The following is a 20,352-nucleotide window of genomic DNA, read 5'->3' as shown; positions in this document are numbered from 1 at the left end:
TTTGGAAAATTTTACCATAAAACCACATAGCGTTAATCTCACGTTAAAAAAATTATCGCCGTTAAAATGGCCTCGCGTTAACGCGATAATAACGCGATAATTTTGACAGCACTAGAAAAAATGCTTTAAATAAGGGAAGTTTAGATGATTCCTGGAGATGAAAAGACAGAAAATGACTGAACTGGCTGTCACTTAACATAGTACACATAATACATCCCTGTTTGAAGGACTCAGCTGAAACAATTTGTGTTTCTTTTCTCTGGAGTCACTATGGTATATCTTCTATAGTAACATTACAGCCATAAGACCTTGATTTATCGTTTTATTTCCTCTCCTTAGGTATATCAGACAGAATGCCATACCATCGCAGAGACTGTGTGCATCCCGACGCTTCATTCAGCCCTTGGAAATCTGCCTACATTAGACAGCATCGCATAGAGACCAACTGGAGGAAGGGGGACAGGAGGGAACCCATGGTACCTTTCAGCACAGCTCACATCACAGAGTTTTATAAGCGCCAATTAAGCGAGGGGCTGACTCTCCCATGTTTTTATAGGTGCTAAAAGGTCACGATGACCATGTGATCACTTGCCTCCAGTTCAGCGGAGACCTGATCGTCAGCGGTTCAGATGACAACACGCTCAAAGTGTGGTCGGCCATCACTGGAAAGGTAGGATGGGATGAATAAAAGCTTTACTGCAGCTTCATTTTCAGCCCGAATCAATGCATCTGTTTGGGATAATTGCTGAGGCCCTCTATGGCCTTAATGAGGCAGGTTTCACTGAGCAGAACAGAAGAAAGTGGAGGCAGACGGACCAGTCGTGTTGGTCCGGGTGTGTCTCTGAAATGCTGTTCAAACACCATCTGCAAGCACACAAACACAGAGTAGCTCACACACAGCCTGCAGCGCCGTTGGTTCAATGCACAGCTTATATAGGATGTGTGTTAAAGGTGAACAGAGAGTTAACAGTGATCATCTGTGTTTGCTCAAAGTCACATGCTGTTTCTTTGTACCGTCTCATCCTGCAGCAAACACCTGCATAACCTTAAACACACACAGACATGAAATAAATATATTCTGAGCCCGTTTTCACTTCGCCTCAAAAGCAATGAAAGATTTAAAAGAAACAGAAATAACTGAGCTGAGCTCCTCTACCTTAAGGTAACTCACTTTAGTATAGACATTCTCCATCTATAGGTATATAGTGTCACTCTCAATAGTAGGAGTTAGGTACATACTGATCACTGGTATGAAACTTTACATTTTTTGTTAGATTTATGAGTTTAATACATCCAAATTCTCCCTATCTTCTTGTATCTATGGATTAAAGTTATTCCAATGAAGTGAAAAATACCAGGATGGACCAAGTTGATTACCGTAAGCTGTATGTAACAAACTGTACCTCAGAGCAACCCCTCCTCTGTAGTATCTCTTTTAATAGGCGACTGTACGCCGTCTCCTTTTTATCTTTTTTAGATCAGTGAATGCATTATACAAAATATCCAATACATGGTGCTGGAAAAAAAGAAAGAAAGAAACACTCTTTTGTGTAGAAGTCGGTCCTGGGGGAGGAAAGTAAAAAATGAGATAGATCTAAAGTAGTAGGAAGCTGTTAAAAAAAATGAGGCTGATATAACACTGAGACTTTCCGTAAAAGTTTAGAAAACAATCCACTGGATTTGGTTTCCAAGGTTTGACGACGTTTCGCTTCCCGTCCTGGAAGCTTTCTCAATTTAGATGTGACAGAGAAAGGCTCTCTTTTAACTTTTTATCTATTTGCTTTGTTAAAAATACGACATTGTTGGCAGGGCTGTAGAAATGCACAAGTTAATATAACTACCAACATTCTCTAGGGCTGTGGTTAAAGTGGGAGCCGCCAGGGGGCGCTAGTGGGAGCGCAGGTAGATGAGAAAACAAATCTTTATCGTGAAACATATATCATTATCTATTAAATACGTATTGTAATTAATATATCATATTAGCATGAAAAATGAGAAGATGTAAAATAAAACTCTTCTTCTGTCTAAGGACTCTAGTCTGACGACTAACCCACTGAGGCTAACGGGGTACTTAAAGGTATTTTGGAGGATTTCCACTTTAAAAAAATGCTAGATTCATGAGCCCATTTCTCCTCGTGCACACCGTGTTTAAAATGTGCTCTTCTCATAGCTCATACAAGCCTACTGTGTCCACTTACAGCAGACTTTATAGTAAGGTGACCAGATTTCTACAATCTAATCTGGGGACATTTCCAGCTCATGGATAAAAATAAATACATTTTATTAAAAATTAAAATAGGAAATTGGGACAGTGATGTTTTCATCCATTTTTTAAATATTTGTTAATATTTTAAAAAAAAATCAAGTATGAAATCTAGGAATCCGCCTCTTCCATATCCTAAGATAAATAATATCAATCAATCAATAGTGTTTATTAGTACCATCTGGTCATAAAGTCTTCTCTATCTTCTTCCCTTTTTGCGCCATATTTGTTATTGGTCGGGACAGCGGGCTGCTGTGACAGAAATATTTGGTACTGACACTCAAAGGTTAATGCTAACTCTGCTAACCATGCTAAAGCAGTTTAAAAACTCCAAATATTATCGTTTCAAATGAACGAAACATTGTTTAACACTGTGTGCTTTCTTATTCCCAGTGTTGCTGCTAATATAACTAATAAGTACTCACAGCGAAAAGCTAATATTTCTGACTTTGATCTTAAAGCAGGAAATATAAACGGCGGGGCCGGGGTCCCGATCCAGCACTAAAATGGTGGTATCGGTATTGGCGTGTACCAACAAATAAGGCGGTATCGGTATATACCATTTTGAGAGCCAAAACTTTATTCAACTATTGTCGCCCATTCTGGGTAGGGAATAAAAAAGTTCTACTGGATTCACTTTGTATCGGTCTTTTTCCTGCTTCACAAAGCTTGACAAAACCATGATGGCAATTATTTTACATCTAAGTAGTACACTGCAAAAACGATCTAGAAATAAGTTAAAATTTCTTAAATTAAGTGTATTCACCCTTAATTTGAGTAGGTAAAGGAGGTAGTTTGCCAATGGAATGAATATCTTTACTCCTATAATAAGATAATTAGATAATATGCACTTGAAATAAGACAATGCAATTGTGTTTTCTTATTTTAAGTGTAAATTGTCTTGTTCCATTGGCAAATGGTCTCTTTTACCTCCTCGATTCAATAACAAATGCACTTATTTTATGAAAAAAAAGACTTATCTAGATTTAGATTTTTTGCCGTGCAGTTTTTCATATATACACACACACATATTCATTTCAAACAGATGGTATCGGTATGGTATCGGTATCGGCCGATACTGCGCAGCCAGGTATCGAGTATCGGTATTGGGACCAAAAAAAACCCTCATAAACTAGCCAAAATTGGTATCTCTAAATCTGTTAAAGCTTTACAAAAAACAAAGAACTAAATTTTGACCCTAAAATTTAGGTTAGTACTTTTCTATTTTGTAGGATAAAAATAATAAGTGTATTTTCTAATATTATTTTAACATCATTACTAACAGCATATTTTATTGTATATGAATGAGCTGTTTTTAAATAAAAGGAAAAATTCATGTTATACCTTGAAGTTCATAGGAATAGAATTTGAGTCCCATGACTTGTTGGTGATAGTATTTATTTAAATCATGGAAAGTCCCTGTCAAGATAAGCCATGTCGTTAGAGGGTGGGGACTGGTTTATGGATCCCAACAATTCCAAAAATGTGCAAAACATATTTCAAAACAACCATAAAGTCAGATCAGTATCATTTGGTTTCCCCCGCCATCAGGACAGGTGAGAGTTCAGAGTTTATTCTCCCGTTTCAGTTCAAAGTTCACATGTTGAAATAATAACAGCTGTCCGTTGTGATGCTTTTAAGGTTGAAATGTTTTTTTGAACAGATTTCTGCTGCTGAGGCCTCCTTAAAAACTCCCGTTATAGAATTATTAAAGCGATGCCTAGATATGAACATTTAGTTAAAGGAAAACCAACAGGTATGCTTTCTGGTTTCGGTTGAACATTCCTCCAGGTGACACACCTGCTCCCTGTCCAGGCCTGCCACTGTGTACACATTAATTACCCATGTTGTGAGGACCTTCCCACCTTTTTTGGAAGCAACCATCAATCTATAGATACTTAGATTTTAAAGGTCAGCATTTTGGGTATGGATTCAAAATGATTCAAAGTTGGTTTAATGAACTCCAGTCCAGTGGGTGATGGAATCTGAAGTGAGTCTGCAGTGTTTTGGTTTTTGTTGCCGGTGGAAACAGACACGCCTTCATTTGTAGCCCGAAGTGACGAAGAGCTGCACGCTTCATCATCGGGGCTTCAAGCATCGTCTCCTTTTTTAAACAAACAGCAGAATCAGAACGTGACGAGTGAAGGCCGACGTGACCTCCTATGTCTCTCCCCCCCCCCCCTCTGTTGCCATGGCGACCCCCACCACAACACTCATGAGATAAAAGCCGGTTCTATCTGTCCTCACGTCCTTCGACTGCGGCTATGAAAATAAAATAAATATTGACACAAACTCGCAGGTTTGAGGAGAATGTGGCAAGACGAATACTCACAGAGGCGGGACATTTTTTTTTCTTTTCTCAGTCTGTTTTTTTATATATTTTGTGGAGGTCAAGTTCATTTTGATACTTTTTTACCTTATCTTCTTCTGTTCTTTTCAGTATATTTTAATTATGTTCAATATGTTTGCCTTCTGTCTGTATAAAATGCTTCAAATCAGTGCTCCTTTTACACCTGCTATGCAGCAAAAAAAAAATTATTACAGGTCAATTTAAACAATGATGAAGACAGTATCTTGATAAATATAAATTACTCTTTATAATAAAATTTTTGACTAATAATTAGGCTCATGGTCATATGTTGTCTGCAGGGTTCACCTCTGTCCTATATCTCTGTGTAACAGCTTTATAGGAAACCAACAGAGATCTAATGTTGCTTATAGTGTGTAATATGTTACGTTCTGTAGAATGAAGTTTTAAAAAAATTACCTGTGAAATTAAACTTAAAAAGCAAAAAAATAAAAAAGTTAAAAAGTTAATGTAAAAAGTCTATGAGCTACGTTTAACAGTAAAAAGAAAAATGAATTTATAATTGATAAGTTAATGTAGCATTAATGTTCAAAGGGTTATGTTGTAAATTCAATTTTTTTCTTTAATATTTTTCTATTTTTTAAAGTTTTCACAATTATTTTCTTGAAGCACTCTCTCTGTATATATATATATTAGGTCTGTCAAACTATTTAAAATAATTTAATCGCGATTAATCGCATAATATCAACAGTTAACTCAAGATTAATCGCAAATTAATCGCATATTTTATCTTTTTATTTTATTTATTTTATTTGGGCATTTTAAAAAATGCAAATGTGCAATAATGTAAAAAAACTTGCTTATACAATAAGTTTTTTTTTATTATTATTTTTTTAAAGCACTTTTAAAAAACTAGAATAAAAATATCCTGGTTTAAATTCCGGCCAATAATTATTCAAAAATTGTAAAAAAATTACAAAACTACAGAACAGTAAACAGTACTTCAAAGAACTCCATAAAATTACGTTTTTTCTCAAACATAGGACAAAAATAAAGATGTACTGTTAAAATAAAGTGCACATTCCGTTATGAAATTCAGACTTAATTCAAATAAAATGAAGTTACTCACAAAATAATAAATAAATCAAACGAATTTACAATAACTGGGCTTTGCAGTCATCTCAACAACATAACATTTTACATGTAGAACATTTTCAAAATGCTTTAATATTCCTTTGGTCTGAACAGGAATTGCAGCAGCAGTGCATTCCACATGACTTAATTAATTTCTTTGTCTTGTTGGCACTAAGCCAGTGAGACGCTCGTTTCTTCTGGACAACATAGACATAGGACTTAGGTTTTGTCAAGACAGCCTTCTGGGATAACTTTAAAATGAAACGTATCATTCAGGATACCTTGTCTGCTGGCCATTTTTGCTCATTCAAAGCACAGGTCTGTTATGCTGCGGTCTCTCCCAAAACTTAGCGTTCCTGAAGCTATGGAAAGCGCCGAGGGTGAATTTTGATGCGCGATTAACGTGCGTTAAAAAAAATGTCAGCGTTATAGTCTAAAGCAGTTAACGCGTTAATAACGCTTTAAAACTGACAGCCCTAATATATATAAATATATATAACATACTGCTGGAGATAGGCACCAGCCCCCCTCGCGACCCCACTTGGGACAAGCGTGTAAAGAAAATGGATGGATGGATGGATATATATAACATTATTATTATTATTTTTATTTTTTATTTTATTTATTTATTTTTTTACCAGATTAGGGAAAGTGACTGTTGTTGGTGATTACACTGACCTTTTTTTTAAGGTTATTTTTTTGTCAATGATTTTGGTTTATAATAAGTATTTCACTGCCCTATAAAGTGTTAGAGTGGCTCAGAGTATCTTTGAGTCAAATTATATTTTCAATCTACAGAAACATGAAGAGGTTGATAATTAATTCAGATACCTTCACCAACTTCAAAAAAGAAATATTTCAATTAAAACATTTTTTTACAGAATAAAGGTTTAATTTCTCATTAAAGGCTGCATTTTATAAAAGACTGTTAAAAAGCATAAATGTTGGCTTTGCTTCTAAACGTGGTTTTAAAGATGGATCATTTCCTCTAACGTCGTCTCATCCCTGCCACTCAGTGTCTGCGCACGTTGACGGGTCACACCGGTGGCGTGTGGTGCAGTCAGATGACCGGCACCACTGTGATCAGCGGCTCCACTGACCGGACGCTTCGGGTGTGGGACGCCGAGAGCGGGGAGTGCGTGCATGCTTTGTACGGGCACACGTCCACCGTGCGTTGCATGCACCTACACGGCAACAGGTAAGTGACGCACATGCGGGAACATCTCGTCCCCATGACAACCACAGGGTCCCTAAAAGACTCGCTCTCACACACAGACACAGGACTGTGGAGCTGCTTCCTATCTCCATGGTAACCTGCTGATGCAGGTTTTTTCTTTTTGTCGTAGCATCATTTATCATGGTCCTGCATGCAGGAGGACACTTAAAGCAAGCAGAGCACAGCAAGAGGCGAATATATGAGCATAAAAACATGGAGTCATCAATTATGTATTATAACTCTGTGAAAATGAAGAAGAAAGCAGACACTGCACCAATAAACACAGAAACATTTACAGTTTGTATGTATTTAGATTTTACCTCATATCCACCTAAAAGAGTTTAGAAGCTTAAAAGCTTAGAAATGATTTTAAAGAGCCTCTATTTTCTGTTAAGAAACACAATCTTATTGGCTAAAGCTGCAGTGATGTCATGTCTCTTCTCTGACAGGATTGTGTCGGGCTCCCGGGACACGACGCTACGCATGTGGGACGTGTCGACGGGCCAATGCGAGCACGTGCTGACGGGCCACGTGGCGGCGGTGCGCTGCGTCCAGTACGACGGGCGCCGCGTGGTGTCAGGCGGCTACGACTACATGGTGAAGGTTTGGGACCCCGAAGCTGAGGTGTGCCTGCACACCCTCCAGGGACACACCAATAGAGTGTACTCTCTGCAGGTAAACATAAATACGCCCATTAAGGCCTATTGATCTCACTCTTTTGCCTTTAAAGCAACTACATCTGATTCCTCTCTTTCTATGCAGTTTGATGGCGTCTTTGTAGTGAGCGGCTCGTTGGACACGTCAATCAGAGTCTGGGATGTGGAGACCGGTAAATACACATTTACTGTACCTTGTATTTATGCTCAATTTAGTCAGGAGTTAAAATTCTTTTGGGCCGAACTGCACATGCAGAATCATGAAAGAAGTGAAGAAAAACAAAACATCCGTTAGCAGAAGATGGTGGAAGGTTCATGCTGTAAGGACTGTTTTATACAGGGACGGGGGAATTTAAAGACCTATTGAGATAAATGAAAAACAATCTTCTTAGAAGCTGCAAAAGGTAAAGCAACTTTATTAAAAAAATAATAATAATTGAACTTGATTGATCTCACACTGGTGAAATTTACCTCTGCATTTAACCCTCCCGTTGGGGAGCAGTGGGCTGCCATTGTGCGGTTATGCAGGCTGTGGGGATCAAACTGGGTACTTGCATCCGTCTCAGAGCACAAGTGCACTGCAACTCAGGACAAAGATACTTTGAAGTGCTTTACATGAATGAAACAGTAAAATAGAAGGAAAATAAAAGCAAGTAAAGATAAAAAAAAAATGATAAAAGCAGGTAGCAAAGCAAATAAAACAATTGGACCATAAACGTAAACCAAAGATACCTCAGATAACACTTCAACAGTCAAAGGCAGCTCTAAATAAATAGGTTTTTGTCTGGTCTAAGCACCTAAAACATCCTACATACATACAGGGAAAGAAAGAAGGCACATAGATAATTAATTTAGTTTTACTCGCGAGGAGAATAGGAAGAGACTGCGGAGTTTAAAAATCTCCAACCCACTCTGCCGGTCTTCAGCTTTCTCCTCGCTATTTATTAAAGTCAGAGGGGGGAGTCCCTAGTTACACAAGATGAGGTTGCACTAAAGGAATAGGAAACAAGAAATACAATTCAATTTGCAGCCTAAGTAAAGCGGTCAAATGGTCCTGGTTTCGTTAAGCTTGAGCAATACTTCCTGATAGTTGACCTACACTGCTTGTGCAACACCTCTCTAGAACAGTAATATGTCACACATTATACCTCATAAGAACAAACATTACGTATCTTATACATGATTATTCCAACAGTTTTTAACTTTGACTTAAAGCTACAGTGTGTAATAATTACAGGGATATACAGTCAGAAATGTAATATATTATACATAACTATGTTATTTATCATCATCTACGAGCTCAGCCTCTTAACCTTAATATTTGCGTTGCCTTAGAATTCGTTATTTATAATTACGTAGGAGCGGGTCTCGCAGCCATGGAGGCAGACATCTTTGCGCTACGGCAGCGCAGAGCCAACAAACTAGCGATTGCGAGATCGCCCATTACGCTCTAAAGTAACTACGGCAAGTTGAGAGAGATGAACTGAGACGGTACTGAACAATAGATGGCAGTATTAAAATTATCTATGTAAACAAACCTCATCACTTGAGAAGGTAGGTGATGCGGACATCGTGGAAGACATTTTGTCCCGTAACGCTCGCCGTACTGTTGGGGGGGAGAAGCGGTGAGGGGGAGATGTTCATGTTGCTGCGGTCTGCAGTCTGACCGCTAGATGTCGCTGAAAATTACACACTGTAGCTTTAAAAGAACTCAGGCTTTAAGCAATTTCCCAGTCTTTTGGGAGTTTGTTCCAGATAAGTGGAGCCTAGAAACTAAATTTTGCATGTTTGGTTCTAGTTCTGGGTAGACAGAGTAGACTTGAACTAGAACACCTGAGTTGAAACTGGACTCTAGGCTCACCCTTTAGGTTTTAACTCAACACACATCAGGGTGTTAGAAAGTCTAGATCTAAATCCATTGAAAAATCGGTGGTAAAACTTTAACATTGATCTTCACACAAGTTTTCCAAATAATATAAGCAACATTCAGTCTCTAGATGTCTAGAGTTTATAGAGGGATAACTTCAAACAGTTGTGGCTATGATTGCATAGAAGTGAGGTACTATTAGGTACTGACTTAGGAAGGAATTACATATGCTTCTCTGATTTTTATTAGTAAAAGCATCAAAACTAATATTTTTCTTTCACTTCACTGTAAATCACATACAAGGTCAACAAAATACATTCCCTTCTGCGGTTAGAGTGTGACCATAAGTGAATAATTACCATTACGTGCTATAAAAATGTTATCAACTGGTGGAGTTTTCAGCTGGTTTAAGTCCTAGAGGTAATTTATCAGATATGTTAAACCAAGACACCCTCAAATGTCAACTTAACAAACCAGAGTTAGTAAATTTTCTTCATATGTAGTGAGTTTTGATTCCCTTTAGGATAAAATGGTGTCATGCTAAAATTAACTTGAATTGTGTGTTTAGGTGCCTGCGTCCACACTCTGACTGGCCACCAGTCGCTGACGAGTGGGATGGAGCTACGGGACAACATCCTGGTGTCTGGGAACGCCGACTCCACCGTACGAGTGTGGGACGTCCGAACAGGACAGTGTCTCCACACATTGCAAGGTGAGGCTTTAAATCTGGGCTGAATGTAAAAAAACAAAAACAATGATAAAACAGACATTTGTTGTGATCAAAGCCAGATGTCAGCGGGATTTGAAGCTGACGTATCACCAGTGTTGGACGCACGTTTTTGACTTTTTGTTCTGGTTTTAAGGTCCCAATAAGCACCAGTCTGCAGTGACGTGCCTGCAGTTCTGCAGAGGTTTAGTTCTGTCCAGCTCCGATGATGGGACCGTCAAGCTGTGGGACCTGCGAACCGGAGCCTGGCTGCGGGACGTGGTGGCGCTGCAGAGCAGGGGATCAGGTCAGGAATAAACATTTTACCAAAACAAGTCAGAATATATTAGCATTAAACAATGGATGTATAAATGGAGTCAAAATGACATGTTGAGATGCAGCAGTAGATATCTGCTGTGGCTCCGTCACTCTGTGGCATATCAGCAAATTTAAATTCATTAATGCAGGAGTTTAAACTAGCAGGGATGAATTAGACAATGATTCTGTGTTATTCTGATGTTAATCTGACAGTACAATACTTTGCAAATCACAGTTTTTGTTGTTTTTTGTATTTAATTAGGTTGTTGACATGGCATATATTGGTCTTAATGAGCTCAGATTCCATTAAAAGCCATTCTTTTCTTTGGCTCAGTTTAGAGTTTTGACTTAGAGTAATCCTGCCTTTTAGAGCTTATTGTTTTGGGTTGTCCAAAAATAACTGATTCTCAAATGTAATAGAAAGTTGTGTGTTTGCACCTTCATGCTTTCTCTCCCAGACTCTTATCTGAGAAGAGATCACTCAGAACAAGCACTTAAAATACCTCTTTCCAATATACAGCATATGGATTAAATGACGATGTGACATGACGGCATTATTTAACAGAGTTTATATTACTCAGACCAGAGAAATAGCTGAGGTTAGAATGTTTACCATCAGGCTAATGGTTAAAAGAGGCAGTTTAACACATCATGACATCATAGACATGTTGTATGTGAGTGGAGAAACATCCCTGGCCAACACAAGCAAGGCTCAGAGACAACTAAGTCGTCGGAGCCAGTTCAGAGATACATTATTCTCTCAAAAAATGCCCTTTATGAAAATCAGTTTATGAATTTGATTTTAAATAAATACAGATTATCAGAAACCAGCCTTACAATCCCTAAAAGATTTCTGATATCTACCAAAAAAAAAGAATTTCTGCAACGGAAAGAAAGTCATTTGCTTTATATTTTTAAAGCTTTAAATTTGAGCTTTAAGTTTAATCTGCTTAATTTTTTTTGTTTTTTGAGTTTTGGGGGGGGAGTTTTTTGTTTTTACGGCACTAGAGTTTGGGTTTTTTTCGACAGTAGACTGACAGGAGAGGGGTTATTTATTTTTTTTTGTTTATTTATTATTAGGATCCCCATTAGCTGAGCTTTACACCCAGCTACTCTTCCTGGGGTCCACATCATTAAATGACAGTATACAATGCAAATTCATAAACATGTTTGACAGATGACAAATATCATATAAATATTAATAGGACTGAACATTCATAGAAAAGGGGAAAGTTGCAATTTAAAATTTTATGAGGTTACAATAAATTAGAATATGAAACTATTTCATTTATAGATAAGTTGCTCCTAAAAACTTCTTAAGTTAAAGTTTAAAAGCAAATTTATGTACAATTTTAATGAGAATTAATGGCGATGAGTTCCATTCTTTCATTGTTCTGTAATTAAAGGTGCATTTGAGAAAATTAGTTTTTCGCCCTGGAAATAACAAATCGTCCTTCAGCTGCATGTCTCGTGGCATAACCATGAGAGTCCAAATTATTCTTAAATTGAACAAACAGAAATAGTGGACTCTGGAGTTTTAAGATTTTCCACGTTGAGAATAATAGTGAAGCTAGAGCCCTGTCATGAACCTTTAGCCAGCTTAGATTTGAATGCATGGTATTTATACTGGTCCTGTAAGAACAATTTAATGCACCACGGGCAACTTAATTCATTATTAAATGTTTTCTTTTTGCATTTGACCATATTGTTTGACAGTAGTCAAGTTGAGAAATTATTAATGTTCTTACTCTAAGTTTAGTCAAATCGTCCGGCAAAAATTTGCTACATCTTCTCAATATAGCTGAAGCTCTGCCCATGTTCTTTACAACAGCTTCAGTGTGTCTTTACCAAGACACCAAGTTATGAGAGAGTGGGAGCATGGATGAAGATCGACTCAAACCCGTGTCGGCCGCGTCGAGGACTAAGGCATACATACATACCCGTACATGGGTCGTGCGTGCTGACCACTGCGCCACCTGCACACCTATGGGAGAATTATCCTGCCATAATGCAAGAGCACATAATTTCAATTTGAGAAACGAACTTCATCTTCTTGCTCTCAAAACTTATAATGCTCACACTCAAAACATGCGCTCTCTCTCAAATATTTTCTCTTCTCTCTCAAATATTTGTTTCTTCTCTCAGATTTAATGCTTCTTGCACAGATATTTTCTCCTCTCGCTTGCCTCCTTCTCTTCGCGCACAAACCGCGCTCTGCACGGGTCTCAGTTATGCTCGCAAACCCGTAGGCTCTGCTTGCGGATTTTTTTTTTGCTCTCTCTCAGATTGGATCGGATCGTCGCCTAGCAACCTTTCCAGCCAATAGAACGACAGCCCCAGAAAGGGTGCGCTTGTCTAACTCTACTGATGTGCCTGTGATAAACCTTACCGACAATAAAATGGCTTTTTAATTTAAAAGCTATCCATTTTCAGACGTGACGTGATGTGAACAGAAAACTCCCGCCTCAGAGTTGCTTGTCAGAAAAAAAAAAAAAAAGTTTGCTAATCAGGGCAGATGCTAATTCTGCCTCCAGCAGAAATTAAGTTACTTTTCATTGGTGATTATTGAATCGCCCTTTATTATTTCCTTTGTTATTTTTCTGATTGTTGTTGTTTTTCAGGTTCTTATTTTAATAGCTTTTAAATTAAAAAGCCAATTTATTGTCTGTAAGGTTTATCTCAGGCACACTCAGTAGAGTTAGACAAGCGCACCCTTTCCGAGGCTGTCACTCCATTGGCTGGAAAGGTTGCTAGGCGACGATCCGATCCAATCTGAGAGAGAGCAAAAAAAATCCGCAAGCAGAGCCTACGGGTTTGCGAGCATAACTGAGACTCGAGCAGAGCGCGGTTTGTGCGCGAAGAGAAGGAGGCAAGCGAGAGGAGAAAATATCTGTGCAAGAAGCATTAAATCTGAGAGAAGAAACAAAGATTTGAGAGAGAAGAGAAAATATTTGAGAGAGAGCGCATGTTTTGAGTGTGAGCATTATAAGTTTTGAGTGCAAAAAGATGAAATTCTTTTCTCAAATTGAAATTATGTGCTCTTGCATTATGGCAGGATAATTCTCCCATACAAGCCCTTTATCTGCTTCTTACAATCACGGCTTATTTGAATCATGTATGAAGATCGATTGTAAACATTTGATTAAAACGTAGGAAGGCGTGAAGTAAAGTGAAAGCTTCGATGGTTTATGCTTTGATGGTGTAGAGCACAATAACATCTGCAAAGAAACAGATATAATGAGCAATCTAAGGGTTAAATAATGATCCCTGAGGAATATCTGCAAGTATTTAAGGTTTATTTAAAAATATGCCCCACATTCCAGCAGAACCTACCTAAATAATAACTTTAAAAACCACTTTAAACCTTAACACTTATGTTTTATCTGTTCTACGTTGTTCCTCAGGTGGGGTGGTGTGGCGGATCAGGGCGTCTGACACCAGGCTGGTGTGCGCTGCAGGAAGCAGGAACGGCACCGAGGAGACCAAGCTGCTGGTGTTGGACTTTGACCTGGAAGACAGGAAGAAGGACACGGATTTAAAATGAGAGAGAAAAGGAAGTGGGCGTTATTTTTTAACAGCCACGCTACGGACACAAAGCGCATTTCTTTTGTTGTTGTTGACCAAAGTCCCGACTGAACCGATCAGTCACCTGTGAATGTTACAACATGAGCTGATTGGCCGACAGAGACAGACGGACAAAAAAAACCTGCTGCTGTTTTTGATTAATCAAAAAGTGACTCAAACCATTTGTGATGCTCAGAATAATGGATGTAATATATGAATGTTTGACAGATTTATTTCAGAAAGAAAGCTCGAAGTTTTGAATGTAGCCATTTGAAGAGAAGCTACGAGGGCATTCAGACGAGGGCGTTGGCTCCTTTTCTTTTGCTGCTGTACCAATGAGCTGATGATGCCGTTCAAACTAACCAAACCGAAAAACTCAAGCGATGGAGGAGAGCGATTTTTGTTTTTTTTCCCCACTCATATTTAGTCAGTGTTGGTTTCAAAGTGGTGTTATTTCAGGTTGCTTTCTGCCGCTGTCTGTACTCAGCCTGTTCTGGTTCAGAACTGTTACATGTTCAGAAAACAAGCTGCTGTTTGTTCCAATCATGCAAAGTGGGATAACTAACCCCCGAAAAAAAACACAACCAGAGCCTCACATCTGCAACAGCTGGAGCACTTAAAACATTTGTCAGAAATAATGCAGTGAAATGACTTTGAGCTGCAGCAGTTTGGCAGGTCTGGCTAATCCATCAGCTGCTAAAAATAGAAGGAAAGAAAGAAAACAGAACTTCTAGTAAAGGATGATTTTACCTGATGAGTAGTGTAAAGCAGTTATTTATTACAGACCTTAATTATGCTGGGTTATTGCACACTTCATCTTTTTCCTATCTTCCAAACTATGTCAGTCAGTCATAACTTTTTTTGATGATAAATCTGGAAAAAAATATAAAAATTAAGATAGGTACAAGTCCGATTAAAGTTAAGGAAGTTTTTTTTTTAAATGTTCTACAAAAAAAACTAAAATAAAATTAATAAAAAATTCACAAAATGATTTAAAAGGAGCGTTTAAGGAGTGAGAATCCATCCATCTTTAGAGCTCCACAACTCAGCCATACTTAATAGAGACACCATTAGGATCAATACGTCTCTAATCGCCTTTTTTCATAACTTCTATGGTTCTTAAGCAGTTGCACTTTAACTCAAAAGTTTTTATGTCTTAAACCTTTAATCTGTGAAATAACTCATAACAATACTTTTATCTTCTAATGTAGGACTTAGTTTTCTGTCAAATCACCTCCTTGTGCTGATTTTACAAGCCTTAAGTTAACACTTTTTTTATACAGCAGTTTGTTTTTTAAGAAATTTAAGTTTTTTCTGTTTCTAATGCTTATTTACCTGACTGCCAAAGGTGCTTTTTTTTTTTTTTTTTTACAATTGGTACAATTGAAAACAGGTTCTAGATTGTCATTCTTACAAAAAAATTTTTATAATTATTTATTATTTAGAGTATTTATTATTACATTTATTAAGCTTTCTCACTGAGAAGCCCCAGCACATGTGCAATATGGATTAAATCAGTAGAAATTACTTCCCAAACTCATAAAATCAAGACTAGCAACCAGTTTTAAGACCCACAGAGGACTATTATGTGAACAATATCTTCCAACTAGTGGTGGATGGGGGAATTACACATTAATAAAATCATATAAATCATAGCAACTGTTAATGCCAATGTAGAACTCTAGCTCCTCCTCTTGCCTGTTGCTCCCCAAAAAGGCATTTATCAGCTTAGTAATTAGATATTACATTATTGCTTCATTTTTTTTTCTCAACATTTTTAAGTAACAGTTGAGTTTGGGCAAAAGTACACTTGGAAAAATAATATATTTACCTTCAAAAAAGTTTTGCTTTTTCAAATGTTTGACTTTAGAGTACATACGATGTGTATGTATGTATATATATATATATATATATATATATATATATATATATATATATATATATATATATATATATATATATATATATATATATATATATAGGCCTATATCCATAAATAGAGATTCTGTAAATGTTACAGAATAAAGGATAAAGGCCGGTCATTTTTTATCTCCTTTTTTAGGAGGATAGGGAAAAATAAAATCATAATTGAAATTGAAAAAAATTGCGTTGTTGTACCACAAAAATCCTGTGCAGCAGCAAACCTTCGAATTGCTGCTGATTTATTTTATTCAGCCTGATAAGCTTGTTGTTAAATATAACAAACAAAGAGGCAGGATAGTGGTACATTTTATGAAAACAGATGGCATTTATCACCTTGTGCCTTTTTTTTTTCTTTCCCTTTTTGTAGCCAAACCCACATTCCTTACTGGATAGAAAGGAAGAAAAAAACAAAATACGCAGCAATAAATTTTCATCTACTTCTTCAGTTAAATATTTATCAAATTTTTACAGTTTTACCCCAAACTGGTTACTTAGAAATAGGACATAGGGTTACATATTTTGCACAACCATTTGTACCTTTTTTCTGTCTTAATAGTTCTTGCTTAATGTTCTAAACATTACCAATATTTTTATCCGGTTATTAAAGCATTGAACAGCAGATGTAATGCAGGACACTGTTTTCAGTAGAAATACAAACATTTAGCAGCAGAGAGGCAGATTATCTGCTTTCATATCTGCCGCTTTATTTTTATGGAACTACAGATACATTACATTTACTTCTCTTCTTTAGAAGCAAAAGTTAACTAAATTGTGTTATATGCAAGACTAACAAAATTAATCTTTTTATTCACAAAACCACACTTTGGAACGGAATGTAATCACCCATGCATTCAGGGAGCTTGGTTTATTTATTTGTTGTTTTGTAATTCTGCATTAATGATGTCCTTTTTGTGTATTTATTTATGTTTGCACTGCTAAGACCTAATTAGATCTGTCTATATGTTTATCCCTAGATTATAAACTAAATCCCAGTAAACCAGATTTAACTTTAATCTAATGAACCCAAGAGAACACTTTATACATTTAGCATCACCTCAGCCTGAATTGGTTTAAAATGCAAATATATTTCCTGACAGTGGTTCAATGATTTATATGCAGGCTTCTAAATAAATACATGTGGCTTCAGTTTCTAGACTTTGCCACTTTATTTCTATTTTTTCATTTACAGGAAGCATACAGAGAGAAAAACTGATTCTGAAAAACGAAATATTTCTAACATGGGTACTTTAGGTCTCATGGTTAATTTCAGTTTTATGGTGTAAAATACTCTTCTTTCTGTAATTATCATGTTTCCCCTCGGCTATTGAAACACATAAAAAAAAGGATAAATAATTGAAACCGGTTGCTTGCTGCAGACATTAATTCAATAAGCCGGTGTTGCCAGGCAACTCTTCCAGCCAGTGAGCAGAGTTTGGACTGTATCTTCCCCCAGCAACAAGTGGTATTTCAGGCAGGAGGGTTGACCTTTTGCAGGTGTGAGGCTCTCTGACGAACATAATCTGTGAAATAGTGTACATAAAGAGAGGATGTACATAATGAACTTTTTTATAATGGAAAAAAAAGAGAAAATATTGTCCTGGTTGAATGAAATAAAAAGTACTGGATGAATGAATATGGATCAATAAACATGAGTTTTCTAAAACAGACTGCTGCTCTTTACTATGCTTATATACTCTCATACAGTAGATCTTATTACACAAATATATAAGTCCAGCATGTGTGATTAATAATATTTCAGGTTTTACTTTTCATCCAATTATATTATCTACAAATTAAGATCCTATTACAAGCTGTCTAATTCCATTACAGAAGAAAACAGTGAAATTTAGTTAATCAAATGGCAATTAGTAAAAGGCCAATTATATAATGAAGTCCAACTGACAGCATGAGGCAACAGTAGAGAGGAAGTATTCCCTTTAGACAAGAAGAACCCTCCAGCAGAACTTGATTCAGTCTAATTCGACATTTTTAGCAACTAGCTACAACTTCAAAACCTAATAAATAGACACAGAAAGGAAAAAAAAAATTACATTCACTATAGCAGTTTCTATGGGGCTAACAGAGTTAAAGGCACCAATAGCTGGTAGCTTTAAACACAAATTATTTTCATCCAATTGGTTTTTCATTCTTTATAATTTAAATATTTCAAACTTTCAAGGTAAATAATTGATAAAAAGACACACTGCAAAAACAATCTAGAAATGAGTAAAAAAAAGTCTTAAATTAAGTACATTAACTTAATTTGAGCAGGAAAATAAGATGATTTGCCAATGGAATTTGTATTTTTACTCTTAAAATTAGATAATTAGATCATATGCACTTGAAATAAGACAATGTAATTGTTTTTTCTTATTTTAAATGTAAATTGTCTTGTGTTACACTTACCACATTAATTCAAGAAAAAATGCACTTATTTCATTGAGATTCAAATTTTTTGCAGTGCAAAGAAAATGACTCTTCTTAATTTTGAACATCTGTGACTGAAAGGATCTGGGCTCATAAATGTAACAGCAGGGATGGTGGAAGCAGACTTTGTGGCTTTGGGCCCCCATCAAGCACAATGAGCCCCAAAAAGAACTTAAATCACACAGAACAGGCTAATTAGAGGTTGTAAATAAAGTTATTTCTCCACGGATGCTTATGAAGACAAGATGAAACTGCCCTTTCCTCTAAATCTACAGCTGGTGGCAGCTTTAGAAAGCAATTATTTCATTTTTATTCTCTGTTATTTCTTCCCATTATTCCTTTCTCATTATTTTTCTTAAAATTTAATGCTTGACAAGAACACATTTTGACACATTTCTTATATGAAGGGAAATTTGTAAATTTTTATAAAAATATAATGAATAACTTAATGTTATTAAAGAGACCTTTTATTAAAGTAACATGTCATATTGATGAATTACACAGATACCAATGTTTTCAGTTTGCTTTTCTTTGTTATGTTTTACAGAGAATAGAAAACATGACACTTAAGTTCAATATATTACATAGGACCGATGAAAAAGCTAAAGAACAGTATTTAAAACTGCAAACTTAAAGACACCATAAAAAAAGCAGATAGGTGGCTCTGTAGTTGGCGGGCCTGCTTCAAATTCTTGAGCCAATGTTGCTTGTTTTATAAACTGCAAAGTGGTCCTGCATCAAACTTAACACTTGCATTCAGGAGACTATAAATGTTTGAGTCTATTTGTCTTTTACAAACAACACTGCTCCTTGAGAATCTCTAATTTTACCAGGATTTATTGTATAAAATATGCATAATATAGTTAGAGGGAAATGTTGGCAGCTTAGTGAGGACACTTAAGAAAAGAAGTGCATCAGTAGTCACAATGACAGTGAAGTGCTGTCTGAATAGTGCTGGTACTGTATTAAGGAAGGGGTTTGGAAGAGAAGAATAATCCTATCTATTGTTTGCTTAGCATAGTAACCTACCAACTGTCACATCCACTAAATCGTTTAAATATAAAAAAAAAAGACTTTTCTGAATTTTTTGTGCTTTTTTGCATAATATAATTATGAATCTTTTTATCAGGAGCTGTATTGTTTCCTACAATCTTTTATGTAACAGGATTGTGAGGGACTGAGGTAAGAAGCCTGAGGAGTCACCGGGATCAATTCAAAAATAGGGTTTTCAAGTTTGTTCTAAAAAGCAATCTTAAAAAAAATACATGGGTTCAAGAGTCATAAAAGACACCAACCAAAATCACAAAATTTAAGTCAAGCAAACTGTGCTCAAACTAACTGACTGCATAACCAAACACAACTTACCTAACAAAGAAATGGCAAACAACGGCATATATACCCAGGCTGACCAGACCTCAGCAGGAAAATTAGCGCTTAATTTTGATAGATATGCATGAACAGGAATAAAGAATATGGCTGTTTCCCCCCCAGGGCTGAAACTGGTGGTGGAGTGGAGATAGATGAAGTTGGTCAGTCTGTGTCCATGATGAGCAAGCATGAAGAAACAGTGGATAGGAAAAATTCCCCATTGGGATGAAACCTTTATTTATTGATAAAAATAATATTTTAAGTAGCAGTCAATATGGATTTAGAGCCAAAAACTCGACATCAATGGCTCTTATGGAACTGATAGAACAAATAACAAATGTAATTGATCAAAAACAATATTGCGCCAGTATTTACGTTGATCTAAAGAAAGCATTCGACACGAATGACCATAGAATTTTACTCAAAAAACGTATTAAATACGGGATTAGAGGGCCGGCATTACAGTGGATCTCGAGTTATTTGGAAAAAAGAAATCAGTTTGTACAAGTACATGATACTAGATCCGAATTTTGTGAAATTACATATGGAGTTCCACAGGGTTCAGTACTTGGACCAAAGTTGTTCATCCTATATGTTAATGA

At 36.5% G+C, this 20,352-nt stretch overlaps 1 protein-coding gene across 1 annotated transcript in view; it reads left to right on the top strand.

The window, feature by feature from the left end:
- Nucleotides 1-14,699, top strand: part of LOC119771343 (F-box/WD repeat-containing protein 7-like) — a 32,134-nt gene extending 17,435 nt beyond the window's left edge. Inside the window, exons 6-13 of the mRNA XM_038267211.1 lie at nucleotides 340-476; nucleotides 557-670; nucleotides 6,722-6,903; nucleotides 7,371-7,596; nucleotides 7,684-7,750; nucleotides 10,013-10,156; nucleotides 10,308-10,457; nucleotides 13,873-14,699. Coding sequence (XP_038123139.1) covers nucleotides 340-476; nucleotides 557-670; nucleotides 6,722-6,903; nucleotides 7,371-7,596; nucleotides 7,684-7,750; nucleotides 10,013-10,156; nucleotides 10,308-10,457; nucleotides 13,873-14,012 — 1,160 coding nt within the window. The 3' untranslated portion in view covers nucleotides 14,013-14,699. The remainder of the gene's footprint in view (nucleotides 1-339; nucleotides 477-556; nucleotides 671-6,721; nucleotides 6,904-7,370; nucleotides 7,597-7,683; nucleotides 7,751-10,012; nucleotides 10,157-10,307; nucleotides 10,458-13,872) is intronic.
- Nucleotides 14,700-20,352: the final 5,653 nt, after the last annotated feature.

Source organism: Cyprinodon tularosa, unplaced genomic scaffold (assembly GCF_016077235.1).
Source record: "Cyprinodon tularosa strain WSP-4 unplaced genomic scaffold, ASM1607723v1 ctg666, whole genome shotgun sequence".
Lineage (NCBI taxonomy): Eukaryota > Metazoa > Chordata > Actinopteri > Cyprinodontiformes > Cyprinodontidae > Cyprinodon > Cyprinodon tularosa.
Note: the sequence above shows the minus strand (reverse complement) of the source record. Positions and strands in the feature narration are given on the sequence as shown.